We start from the raw sequence: 13783 nt of genomic DNA, 5'->3' as shown, positions 1-13783 counted from the left end.
AGAAAAGGAAGAGATCACTTCCAGCTTTGATTGGAGTTAGAGGAAGAAGCTTCAGAAATCAGAGAAAGTGGAACTATTGCAACCTACCCTTACCTCTTCACCCCCATCTTCCATCACCTCTTTAGTATCTTTAATTTTTCTTTTAACTCCTTCCTCTAATGGAAAATGCTTAGCAAATACATAAACTAAATAGACTTCTGAAGCTAACTCAAGAAGTGAACCACCATTTGTAACAAATTTTTTATTGGGAAAATGAAATCAGACTTCTAAGAAATCTAGAAACAAATTTTTAGAACAAAGTCTGATTGTGAATTATGGATTAAAGAAGGCCTGCTCAGACAGGTGTGAGAGGTTCAGAGAGAAGGTCAAATGAAAACAAACCAAAGGAACCAAATGTAGATGATGATAATAATAAAAATAGCTCACATTATATAGCATTTTACAGATTGCAAAATGCTTTCCTAAGAACAACTCAGGGAATAGATATGCAAGTATTTATTACCAGCATTTTCTGATGAGGAAACTGAGACCAAAAGATGCTTGTCTAGCTAGTAAATCCCAGAGCTAAAGCCCTAAGATGGGTCTCCTGACTTCAATGTACTTTTCACTAGACTCTGCATGTAGGGTAAAATATATCAGTGTTAACACTTGGTATTCTGAAAGTACACTAAGCTAAAAACCTAAGTGGGAAATAGAAATGTAGACCAACACGTCCAACCATTTTGGGTAGCAATCATTATTTCATCTCAGTATTTTTAAAAATACAGAATAGTCTAGGTATACTCACCATTATCAAGAAAACAATTATTGGATTGTATCTTCCTAATTATCTCAAAATGAAAGCATCATCATGAGGAGATTCAATAATCCAGATGGGAGGGGAAAAAATGATGTGCCAACACAACAGGCCACATCACATCATGGAAGACTATATAATTAAATGCCTCCTTAACTTTCTCTTCTCTATAGAAATACCTTGGACAAGGTCCAAGACAAACTCACTTTACAGCAAATTCTGCTTTACTGTAATAATTACAAGAAAGATTGTGGTGTATTATGTTTGCTTATCTCCTTGAGGATCTTAAAACTCTGAAATTCCCATCCTTAATAACAAATCAGGAGATTTGTCCCATCCTATCTATTTTGCACAGAAACTGCTCATTGTGACCTCAATCAATAAAGCAACCAACAAACACAATATATAATATACCATATTCTCTAAACGGTGGTATAAAAAAAATTTTAATGTTAGATTCTGCCCTCAGTAAGTTTATTTAATTAGTTGGTTCATTTTTTAACCCTTACTTTCTGTCTTAGTAACAACTCTAAAACAGAAGGGGGCAAGGGCTAGGCAAACAAAGTTAAGTGACTTACCCAGGATCATACCGCTAGGAAATGCTGGAGGCCTGATCCTGTAAGTTTACATTTTAATAGGATACAACATGTTCACATCAAGTACCTATGACAGAACAGGAAATAAAGTGGGTATCCACTAATCAGGGAACATCTATACAAATTGTGAGATGAATAAAATGGAATAATATTGTGCTGTAAGAAATAAGGAAATATGATAGATAAAACAAAACTTCAGCACATTTGCATGAACTAATTCTGACTGAAGTGAACAGAACCAGAAGAATAATTTACACAACTAAAATAAAGCAAAGTAAAACAATTCTGAAAGACTTGAGAGCTCTAATAATTGAGGTGACCAATTATGACTTCAGAAGGCTGATGCTAAAGTAGATTTTTCACCTCTTGGCATAAAGCTGAAGGACTAAGGATACAGAGAGTTTCATTTTCAAACAAAGCCATTGAACTGATTTTTTAATCTTAAAACAAGGGGAAAAGGAAAGGAGGAAAAAAGGGAGGAAGGAAGGAAGAGAGGGAAGGAAAGAAGGAAGTGGTGAGGGGAGAAGGGAGGAAAAGGAGAGAGAGGGAGGAGCATCAATAAAACATTTTAAAATACCCAGAAAAGGTTCAGACCAGCTGGGCAATTTGGGTACTGTTTAATATATACTTTAAAAAACAAATGTTAATATCACAGAATCTTTTTTTCTGTTATTAAATATTCTTATTTGTGTTTAAGTTCATAATAAAAAAGGTTTTTTCCAAATTAATGCATGCAGAAATATAGATAAAATCAGTACAATGAAGGGAGGCAAACTAGCACCTGGGAGAATCTAAAACAGTTTGTGGAAGGAGGAGGTGCTTCAGCTGGGCCTGGGAGGAAACAGGAGGGAGAGGTGAGAAGAGAGAACAAGCAGCTTTACAAAAGCAGACTCTGGAGTGTCTTCCTATACAGCCAAGAGCAAGGAGGCCAATTTGGTCAGAGGGTCAAGGGAAGGAGGGAAGGGCTGTTCTGGACATGAACCTGTTTTCATTTCACTCACTGATAGGCTAGTGCTGATACCATGGTCAGCAATGAGGCAAGAGAAGAAGGTGGAAAGAACACTAGATAAGTCTCCAGATCTAATTAATCCCTTGGTGACTTTGGCCAAAACATTTCCACATCTGCAAAAGGAGAAGGTTGGACTTCTCGCTCTAAAACCATGATCGAAAATCATAACATTAGATGATTCCTAAAAGCTTTTCAAGCTCAAAATTCTACTGTCATCTCTGATTCCTCAGATGAATTCACCAGCATCTAACCTGGACCCTCACCTCCTTCAAGTTCACTCATTAACCTCCAGGCTTAGGAACTTCCCAATCCTGAAGGCATGCTAACTGATTCCACTACCAATTAATTCATGCTATCCAACACTGCCAGAGCCCCCTCTCCCTACTAACACAATCTTATCAAAGCCAAGTTCATTCTCCATAAAAACTGTGCCAAACTTTTCCTATAATAAACTTAACAGCCGGTTATCTCATCTAAAAAATGGGGAATGTCATCAAGAGTACTTACCTCAGAGGGTCTCTGAGAATCAAACGACATAATGTATGCTGAGCATTTTGCAAACCTTCCTGGACTTTATTAATGCCAGCTACTCAGCCTTCTAGAGTTTTACAGAGCAAGGACAATTCCTTTTCCTACATAAAGGGACAGCAAGATAACACTGTCTCATGAAAATCAAAGAAACTGATATTAATAGGGCCAAGAGAAAGGTGGTGCAAGTATTCTAAGTGTTATCTTCACTTGACAGGTGAGGAAATAAAATAAATTTAGCCTTGGTACTTAAGAAAAACATTAACTAGAAAGGGGGGGATAAGTAGCATATAAACTAGGAAAGAGAAAAACCAAGCCAAAATGAAGTAAGGCCTTGTAAAATAGTTCAAACAAACATGGTAAATTGTTGGAGTCTAAATATGCTATATCCACTTAATAACTGACACAAATCAGAGCTGGCAAAGGATCTGAAAAGACTTGAATTTAATCCAATTCAAACATTTCTTAAGTATTTATTATATGCAAGTCACTAGAGATAGAAAGATGAAAACTATAGTGAGCCAAAGAAAAATGCTGAAAGCCTCTCAAAGAAACTAATTTGAAAACACAGTATAGGATAATAATCACCATAGCTGATAAAAGCATAAGTGCTTTTTCACTGATCTAAGTGGGCTCTCTATGATTAAGAAGGGACATGATAAGTCAAGGAGGTTACATCTTTCACACATGAATTTGCAGTAATTTGATTTGTGACATACCAAAAAACTGGGGAAATGTAGTTTAAATACCACAAATTTGGAACTGCCCAGTTGTCAGTTTCAATATCTGCCTTATAGCAAAGAAATAAGCAGTCAGTGTGTATCAAAAGTGTGGAGGAGCTGGCCAACAGCCCTCACAAGAAAGGAAAGATAGAAGGTTGACCTTGGGGGAAAGAGGCTGAAGCCAAGGGGATGGATAAGAAGAAGGCAAACACCCACATACACAGATCAAGCTCCAGCTACTTAACTTTCACAAGGACATGAAACAGGTAATTAAATCAACACACTGGAGTAAGCAAGGAGTATAGAGATTAGCTGAGCGAAAAGCCACAATCCCTTAGAGCCCAGGGCTCTAATCAGGGACCACTCCCGCTAGAGGGTAGAAGATTAAGAAAGAGAGGTGTTTCACAGAAATAAAGGAAATGCCATGAGAAAGGCTGATTCTTGGCCAGAGGCCAAGCTCCAGGAAAGACAGACAGGTGAAAGGTAATAAGGGCTTGCTTGCTGTGAGCTGCTCCTATTTATTGATATTGTGATGCAAAGGTACATAATGCATATTAATGAAGACACAGTGGATTGCCATTGGTTCAGTTGTAAATTATAGGTGGTCTGGCCAGGTGAGCCTAAACCTTAGGATGCTGGATCAAAGGTCAATGCCTTTCTTGCCATGCACAGGACTGAGCATGGGCTTTCCTAAGACAATCCTTACAGATAAATTATTTCCCTTGTGCCTACACAGGTGTGGACTGTTACAAAAGTCAGCCCTAGGTCCAGTTCTGTTTGATGCATTTATCAATAACTTGATAGAGGGGACAAGTCTGTTTAAATATGCAAATAACAACAACCCTCCTGGGAGCAGGAAGAAAAGGAAAGTGAGCTGAAAATTCAAAGCCATCTTGGTAAATTGAAGAAATGTTCTGAAGCCAGTAGGTGAGATATAGGAAACAAGAAAATCCTCATGCAGGCCATTAGCAGAGATTTCTTTCCTTACCTCTTAGCATTTACCTGTTGCTCTTTTCCTCTAGTTCCCAAATCAAGTTGTAAGATATTCTGGCTTAGCAAATGAGTCCTCGCCTGCTTTACTGAAAAGAATGTAGTCATCCAATGGGCTGCAGCATATTACCACTGATAACTTGCATGGTAAAAAGTGGAATAATCAACAATATTAATTTGCTAAATACCTCCTCTGTGTAAAGAATAAGGAGATGTATAAACATTAAGGAAAATATATGACCAAGAAAGGAAGTGGATTAGTCATATGCAAGAATAAATGGTAACAGATGGAATGCCCAGGTGTTGCAGAAATATTAAAACACCTAGAGGAAGCTCTTTCATACAATGACCAAAACTTCTATGGAGAATTATTAGAATGACATGGAAAAGGACTTCACAGGAAAATTGGGCAACCTTGGGTACAATTTGTAAAGGAGGAAGAAAGAGAGTAGTCAAATAAATGAGATCCAAATTACATAAGTATTGAATACAATTCACCTGAACAAGTACTTATCAAGTCCCAGATGGAAAAATTTAAAAACTGACTACATATACAAGATGGTGGGACAAAGTAAACAGGCTGAGGTTACAAACCTAGGTAACTGAAAATGATGAGCCATATGAATCTGGTGAAATACTACTCTGGAATAGCAAATGACTTATGAGATAGTTTCATTGAAACCTGGGGAAGATTTGTAAAAACTGATGCAAAGTGATGTGAGCAGATTACAAAAAAAAAAATTTATACAGTAACATTATTGCAAAGGCTAACAACTATGAAACACTTATCAACCCTGATCAACACAATAACCAACCACAATTCCAGAGGACTCAGTGAAACTCACTCCCCACTTCCTGGCAAAGAAGTGACGGGTTCATCACTTACAGTTTATACAGTTTTACAGTTTATAATTTTTTTGGACAGTTAATGGAGAAATTTGTTTTGCTTAATTCTATACATTTATAACAGGGATTTTTTTTTTCTTTTTCAAGAGGATAAGAAGGAAAGTGGGAGGGAAAGAAGGTGGACTTTCATTTTTTTGAAAAAAAAGTTTAATGTAAAAAAGAAAATACTGTGTACTGTGTAATTCAAAGTATTAGACCTTCCTTAGCAAGGATATTTCACATGGACAAAGTGAGAGATTAGAAATTGATATTATGGATTGCCTACCTCTTCAATCCATGTCTTTGAGCATCTATCTACAAAAGAATAAAATCATTCCCTTTCAAAAGGAACTTTCAGTGGTCTGAGAGCTATTAAATCAAAAGAGAAATGGAGACTGGGTTTAAGTTAAGGACCTAGATTCTAGTCCCCATCTGCCCTAACTAGTTGGGTAACTGTAGTTACTTCATTCTGCAAAAAGTTCACAGGATCCAGGGTCAGAGGACCTGCTGGGTTCCCTTCCCTTCTCAAAATGCTATCATTAAAGTGGGCAAATCACATGTGCTCTCAGAGGCCTCAATTTCCTCAGCTGCCAAACAGCCCTGGGGAGCCCACTGGTACACTTGTGGTCCCCAAGCAGGCATGGGCACTGGCCAGTGATTGCACAAGGGCAGAGGGTTTCTGGAGGGGGGCTGCCCAGCAGATTCTATGCTACTTAGAAAACTGCCTCAAGCTCCAGGTGCTGAAGGGACTTGCTTACACGGGAAGGATGGCAATGCCAAGATGTGAATGTCCCTCTCCCTGACTCCAAGAGCAGCTCACCCTACCCCTCACACTCTGCTGCTGCTTCTCCACTGCCATAAATTCACTGAGAGGGTCCCTCTAAACCCCCCAGCCCACCCCACCCCTGGTCTCCCTCCTTCCTTCCCAAGATCAGGAAAGCATGAGTCAGTGCTCTGGATGTCACTCCTTTCCCAGCCTACCTGCTGCCTACCCACCTTGTATAATTCTCTGATGACAGGCTTTACTCTAGGTTAAGTTCTTTATTTAGTTGGGGGTTTTTTAAGCCCTTACTTTGTCTCAGTATCCATTCTAAGGCAGAAGAGTGACAAGGGTTAAGCAAGCAGGATGAAGTGACTTACTCAGGGTCATACAACTAGGAAGTATCTGAGGCCAGCCTTGAACCCAGGTCTTACTGAATCCACGCCTGGTGCTCTATTCCACTGTACTCCCTGGCTGCCCCTAAGTTCCGTATTTAATACAAGTTCACCCCCTTGTGCCTTTCCACTGCTCTGCAATAATCTAAGTTTTTGTGATAATAAAAGTTTGCCTTAAAACACAAAATATTTTCTCTCATCTGTCCTTCATAATTACTCCCATGAGATACTACTATTAATACAACTTTACAGATGAGAAAGTGAGCCAAGAAAACCTACATGACTCACCCAGGGCTACACAGCAAGTTAAGCAGCTAAGGCTAGAACCGGAATCTTCCAGGCTCCAAGTCCAGCACAGGACTCCAGGGGGATCTCCTCCACTTCTCAAACCCAATGATCCTACTCTGGTCTCTGAACTTTTGTTTTTCTCATTAGTAAAATGGAGCAAACAGTGAGGTACCAGATCTAAAAAAATATATTTTTATTTTAAATAGTGCCTGTCAGGGGGTCTGTCACAGGTTCACACTGAGACAATTTGTCAACAAGTCTTTCCTGAGCACTTAGGACTGTGTGCAGGCCCCGAGCTAAAAGCTCAGGATACCAAGGCTGGCCAAACAACCATAAAACCAAAAGTCCCATGGTCCCTGGCCCAAGAAAGTCACCTTCTAACTGGGGACACCCCATGCAGCCAACAGATCCTGAGGGCATACGTGGTGTAGACATCAGCCAGGAGGCCACTCAGCCCTGGGCTGGGCCTTACATAATGGCAAGGAGCCAAAAGGAGGCAGGGGAGACCCAAGGGACAGTCAGGGAAAAGGCAGGGAGATGGGAACAAAGTGACTAGAGAGAGAAGAAGGAGCCAGGACAGGGAACCACCACCTTGTACTGCCCTGCCTTTTCCTGGCTAAATTACTACAATGGAGGCCTCTCCTGAAACAACTGGGTGGACCTGTGGGTAGAGCCCCGAGTCTCAAGTCAGGAAAACCTGAATTCAAATCCAGCCCCAGATACTGTGAAATCTGTCTGCTTCAGTTTCCTGAGCTATAAAATGGGCATTGTAATAGCACTTAATTCCCATGGCTGTTAATATTTGCAGTGTCTATTCCTCACTCTCTCACCTCTCCCCAGATCCAATCACTAGCCAAGTCCAGTCTGCTCTAAAGCCACCATCACCCTGATGCAAAGCCCCACTTGCCCCAGACTCACAACAGTGTGGGCTCTCTTTCTGTCTCCAGTGTCTCTGCACAGGTCTAACTATGTCTCCTCCCTCCTCAATAAATCCCCATGGCCCCCTAGGACCCTTGGTTGGCCTCTTAAGAGTCTTTTATCTCCTGGCCCTCTCCTACCTTTTCATCCTTCTTACACCTCACCCATTCTACAATGAGCCAACTCTCAACTTCCTGCATTTTTTCAATGCCTCCCAGCCATGCCTGGAATTCTCTCTCATCATATCCATCTCCCAGATTCCCTGGCTTCCTTTTAGTCCCAGCTAAAATCCCTACTTCTTGAAGCCTTTCCTAATCCTCCTTTATGTGAATGTCTTCCCTCTAAAATTACCTTCAATTTATCAGATAGAGATGCTGCGGGAAAAACACTCCAAAGTTTGTAGGCAAGATCTTGTCCCAAGAATGGGAGGCTCAAGTTCTCATCCAGAGGTATGTAAGTATTTAAAGAAGAGGTTTAGGAGCTGATGGGGTAGCGCAGGAGAACTGTCCACCCTTGGGCATTCTGGGTGTTCCAGGCTGAAAACCCCAGATCAGGGAAAGCCTCAGTATCTTCCAGGATTGCCCTTATCTAGGTTGGTAACATAGTTGGTAAAGTGTATAATATATATATATATAATACCAATATAACTGATGTAAATACCGAATGGAACCATCTAAGTGATTAATAATATGGCACAGTGCAAGGCTGATGTAAATATAGCACAAGAACATTATAACTGATTAAGAATATACAAGTTAGTTGTGTGTGTGTATATATATATATATATATATATATATAAGTATATACAACAGCTTAGTAATACAGATTTTGCAATTAATGCTTAGCTAGTTCTAATAATACAGGCCTTGCAATTTATGCTTCACTAGTGCTAACTGGGGAAAAATATTAGACTTCATTACATAGTGGTTTGCTTCTATCACTGCCCACCTCCATCAGATACATACAGTTGAGTCCTTAATTGTATGTCTGTGTATGTATACTTGGGTCCTTGGTTGTTTGCCTATACAAGTATCCCTTCCACATGGTGACTTTTCCCCAGAGTAGTTTCAATATTTCAAGGATCAACATAAGAAAATGGGAATTTGGGGAGAGTATTGCAGAAGCCAAAGACAGCACAAAAGTTTTGAAATAAATAAAATAGCATGCAATATGTTTGCTGCTACTCTCCTCAAATTTGTTTCACTTTTTTCTAACTTTCAGACATAATTCTTATTTTGTTTCTTTCTCATATAGTATTTTTACTTAATATTGATCTACATATAGCCTGTGACCAAATATTTAACTTAAATTTTTCAAGGTATTGTAAATGTCCCATAAAAGAAAAAACTGACACTCTGTTACAAAGGAGGACCAAAATATTTTGAATCTTCCAGATCACGGAAGCACTACATCACTAAGCACCAGATGTGGAAGGGACACCTCTATATCTACAACTAAGTAAGTATATATGTGGAGGGAGGGACGGACGGATGGACGGACGGCCATACAGACAGACAGCAATAGCCAGTTGGTGATATGAACAGGAGGGACGTTGAAACTGGATCAAGTCATCTAAGAATCACCTTCATAGATATGAAAATAGCATCCCTAAGACGTAGTGAGATCGCCAAGGGAAACGGCTGCAGATGAGAAGCGACAAAAGAACACAAAGAGCAGAGCCTTGGGACACAATCTCCAGCAAGAAGACCCAGGACGAGTGGTCAGAGAGGTAGAAGTAGCACTCCGCACAGAACGCGTGCGCAGAAGGCAGAGCGCGCGCCCAACGGGGAGAACCGCGCAGCTCAGCACGAGCTCGATCGGGGTCACGTGATCCACCGGCTCGCCACCCACCGCTACGGTGAGCCTGCGTTACTACGGACGCGCCGCCCAGCAGATTCCGACCTGGGGGAGAAAGAAAACTCTTTCGGCACCAGGCTCAAGAACAGCAGCAGCGTCCAGCTCACAACCCGGGCTTCAGAGGGAACGAGCCCAAGAATCTCACTCACCGCCTCTTCTGTCCCTGATATTGCACCTCCCCGTCACTACTCGACTCAGTCGCCATCTTTGTAATTATCTTCAACCACTCCTCCTGCCCCTTCTGATTGGCTGAGTGCTTCGAGCCTCTTGCACGGGATTGGCTGGGTCTGAGCTGCTCTTTTAACGCCCTTTCCATTGGTCTATTCAAATAACCACCCACCCCGCGCTCTAGAGGAGCTTGCTGTTAAGGTTGCCAGGGTGGTTAACCCTTCGGGCCCCCTGCCTTGAACCTGAAGCCGGAAAAGGCCTCCAACGTTGAAAATTTTTCCTCGAGCGCCCCTAACTGCATCCAGTAGGGTTTCCAGTCTCCTCCCATTCCTTTTGTTCCACCTAAAATCCCCATGAATGCATTCCCCTTGCTTTTTTGCAGTTCAACACATATATTACAGTAAAACACCTACTATGTGCACGACTCTGGGGAGTCAAAGGAAAAGATAGCACAGTCCCGGCCCCCAAAGAGTTACATTCTAATAATGGCACGTGGGGGGGGGGGGGGGTAAGATGTATAAAATTATTTTCCAAAGGGATCTTTAAAGTTTTGGTGGTTTTGTTGCTGTTGTTCGTCTTTGTATCAGCACTAGCTGGGTCCCATAATAGGTACTTCAAAAAAGCTTGCTGAAAGTTCTCAGAAAAGATGCAAGGAAAGGAATGAAGGGGGCTAAGTAAGGGTTCAGGCAAAATGCTCAAAGGAAATTCAAAACCTTTGCATCTACTGTGTGCAGAGTACAATTAGAATTGAGGAGAGGTGCCCACAGAGATATTGAGTTTTCATTGTATTAAAAGAGCCTACTGGCTAGTCCAGAGGACTAGCTTGATCTCAATCAAGATGATTTTCTTCTTCACTGGAAGCTTTTGAAAATGAGTCTCAGGGACAACTAGTTATCTCCCTTGAGCCAATCCTGGACATGGGAGGTCTGGCATTTAAATCTGACTTCAGACACTTACTAGCTATGTGACCCTGGAGAAGTTATTTAACCCTCATTGCCTAGTCCTTACCACTCTTCTGCTTTGGAACTCATAAGGCTTCTTGAGCAGAAGGTGGGATTTTAGCTGGGAGAAAAAAAGCAAAGGAGTCAGGAGAAGGAGATGAGAAAGGAGAGAATTCTGGGCATGGGGGATAGCAAGTGACAATATAGGAAGTTGGATGATGGGAGTATCTATCTTGTGTGAGGAATAGCAAGAAGGTCTGTGTCAATAGATCACAGGGCAAGGGGAGGGGAGAAAGGTGCAAGAAGGCTGGAAAGGCAGGAATGAGCCAGGTTATTCTGAATGACTTTAAATGCCAAATAGAGGATCTCACATTTGATTCTAGAGACAATAAAGAGTCCCTGGAATTTATTGAATGTGTGATGGAAGATTGTTTTGAATGTGGGATGGAAGATTTGTTTTAGGAAGACCATTTATCTGTTGAGTGGAAGATGGATTAGAGTGGGAAGAGAGAAGGCAGGGAGACTAACTAGAAGGTTATTGCAATAGGATAGACATGAGGTAATGAGGGCTTGCACCAGAGTAGTAACAGTGTCACCAGGGGAAAAGAAATAGATTTATAGAAATATTATGATAAATAATGGGCCTCAACTCTCTCCCCCTCCTCAACCTATTCTCCCTAGAAGGACCCTTGAATTGTTAAGGAGATATAAGGAGTAAAGGCCTCAATCAACTGTCTTGATGAGTTTTAAATATGTAAACAAAATTAAATCATATTTTGCACATTTCAAGGCAAGTTTTTCTTAAAGCCTCTTATTGTATGTGTGTATGTATGGCTGCATTGTTAATTGTAATACACCCCCTTTGAACATCTCTGTCCATCATTTTCCATACTGATTTGAAGAGAAAAAGACCCCCAGGGGCATTCAGGGAGCCAGGTAGTCACTATTAATTGTATGATAATCCTTTTAATTCCCTAAATCAGGGATCTCCAAACTTTTTACACAGGGGGCCAGTTCACTGTCCCTCTGACCATTGGAGGGCCAGACTATAAAAAAAAAAAAACTATGAACAAATCCCTATGCATACTGCACATATCTTATTTTAAAGTTTTAAAAAAAATGGGAACAAATACAATATTTAAAATAAAGAACAAGTAAATTTAAATCAACAAACTGACCGGTATTTCAATGGGAACTAGGAACTATGGGCCTGCTTTTGGCTAATGAGATGGTCAGCATCTAGTTCCATATTTGCCACTGCTAGCCATAACAAGTGATGAAACTGTGCATCAGTTAGTCTAGATCTGGTTGGAGATTTCAGATGTTTCATTCTGGAAAAAGTCTGTTCACAGACATAAGTGCTGCCAAAAATGGTTGCCATTTTGAGTGCATAGTTCCTGAAATTGGGATATGTCTCAGAGGGGAGAGATACATAGAAATTAGGCAAGCTGCTTGACTTGAATGTGTCTTTCAGAGAGTCACAATTCTGCAGTTCAGCCAGTTCCATTTGGTAAATTGTATCCACATTTTCAGTGTCAATAGAAAATGGGTTATGGAAAAGCTGTATGTCCTGTTCATGGAGATGAAGTTCTTTAAATCTGAATTGGAACTCCTTTTGCAACTTTTCCAGTGAATCCACACATGTTTCTTTTGGAAATGCAATTAAGGGTTTTTCCACTAACAGATTTTGAGTTAAGGGGAGATGGCAGAAATTTTCCTCCTTCACTTGTTTGATAAGGAGGCCTAATTTTACTTCAAATGCTTTCACATGTGATTGCATATCACAGATGACTTTCCCTTTTCCTTGAAGTTGCACTTTGAAACTATTGAATATCTCTGTTAAATCTGTCAAGAAAGTCAAGGTGCCATTTTCATTCTGCATCATTGAGCTCTGGTACTTCTTTGTTTTTTGAAAGCATAAAAGCTGTAATCTGTGGAAGTAAGTCATAGAAATGTCTCAAAACTTCCCCTTGACTCAGCCAACAGACTTCTATGTGGTACAGAACATTTTCAAAGGTAACATTTAGCTCAGACAGAAATTCCTGAAATTGTCTGTGGTTTAGTGCATTAGCTCTAATGAAGTTAACACAAGATACCACAATTTTCATAACAGAGTCCCCCTTCTGTGATTTACTACATAGCAGTGCTTGTTGGTGGATGAGGCAGTATATGGCTATTGGATGAGAATGGTTATGTTTGTCCATCTCTTGGTTAATGCAAGCAATTACTCCTTTCTTAGACCCCATCATGCTGGGAGCACCATCAGTTGTCACATTAGCTAGGTTAGCCCAGTCCAGCTCCAAATCCTTCACAGTTTGGAAAACTTTTTCATAGATATCCTCTCCTGTAGTTGTTCCTTTGATGCTCTGCAGTGCAGCAAGCTCTTCTGTGACTTCAAAATTGTCATTCATCCCACGAATAAAAATTAGAAGTTGTGCAGAATCACAAACATCATTGCTCACGTTGAGTGCCAAGGAAAAAGAGTAAAGTTTTCTTGCAGAGTTTTGCAAATGCTTATGCAAATTGTCTCCCATTTCTTCAATCCTTCATTTAATTGTAGATCCTGAAAGACTCTAACTATACTAAATAAGTCTGCCTTTTCTGGACACATCTCTTTGGCAACAGAAAGAAGGCACTCTAACAAATTCTCCCTCCATGAATGGTCAGCCAGTGCACGCTATTAACTTGGCAACGTGAAAACTTGCTCACAGTGATTAAATATTTAGCTGCTTCTGCTTCACAAAAGTATTTTGCTAAGTTGTCAATGTATTTTTCAGTTTTAATATTTTATCTTTTCTCACATTTCCAACCAAACAATCATATTTATCTTTATGTTAAATTTGATAGTGTTGACACAAATTGTATTCTTTGAACACAGACACTATGCTCTGGCATATCAAACACTCAGTTCTTTCCTTGTACTGTTGTGG

General features: G+C 40.4%; 1 protein-coding gene across 4 annotated transcripts in view; it reads right to left on the bottom strand.

Annotated features, from left to right (window-relative positions):
* Positions 1-10016, bottom strand: part of ARHGAP19 (Rho GTPase activating protein 19) — a 70620-nt gene extending 60604 nt beyond the window's left edge. For 3 of the 4 annotated variants that reach the window (XM_007478695.3, XM_007478696.3, XM_056801656.1), the window contains exon 1: positions 9894-10016. In XM_007478695.3, the coding sequence (XP_007478757.2) occupies positions 9894-9949 (56 nt within the window). In that variant the 5' untranslated portion in view covers positions 9950-10016. Of the gene's footprint in view, positions 1-9470; positions 9663-9893 lie in introns of those variants that run through there. The other variant, XM_056801662.1, reaches the window with a different exon arrangement.
* Positions 10017-13783: the final 3767 nt, after the last annotated feature.

Source organism: Monodelphis domestica, chromosome 1 (genome assembly GCF_027887165.1).
Source record: "Monodelphis domestica isolate mMonDom1 chromosome 1, mMonDom1.pri, whole genome shotgun sequence".
Lineage (NCBI taxonomy): Eukaryota > Metazoa > Chordata > Mammalia > Didelphimorphia > Didelphidae > Monodelphis > Monodelphis domestica.
The sequence above is the reverse complement of the archived record's forward strand: the minus strand, read 5'-3'. Positions and strand labels throughout refer to the sequence as shown.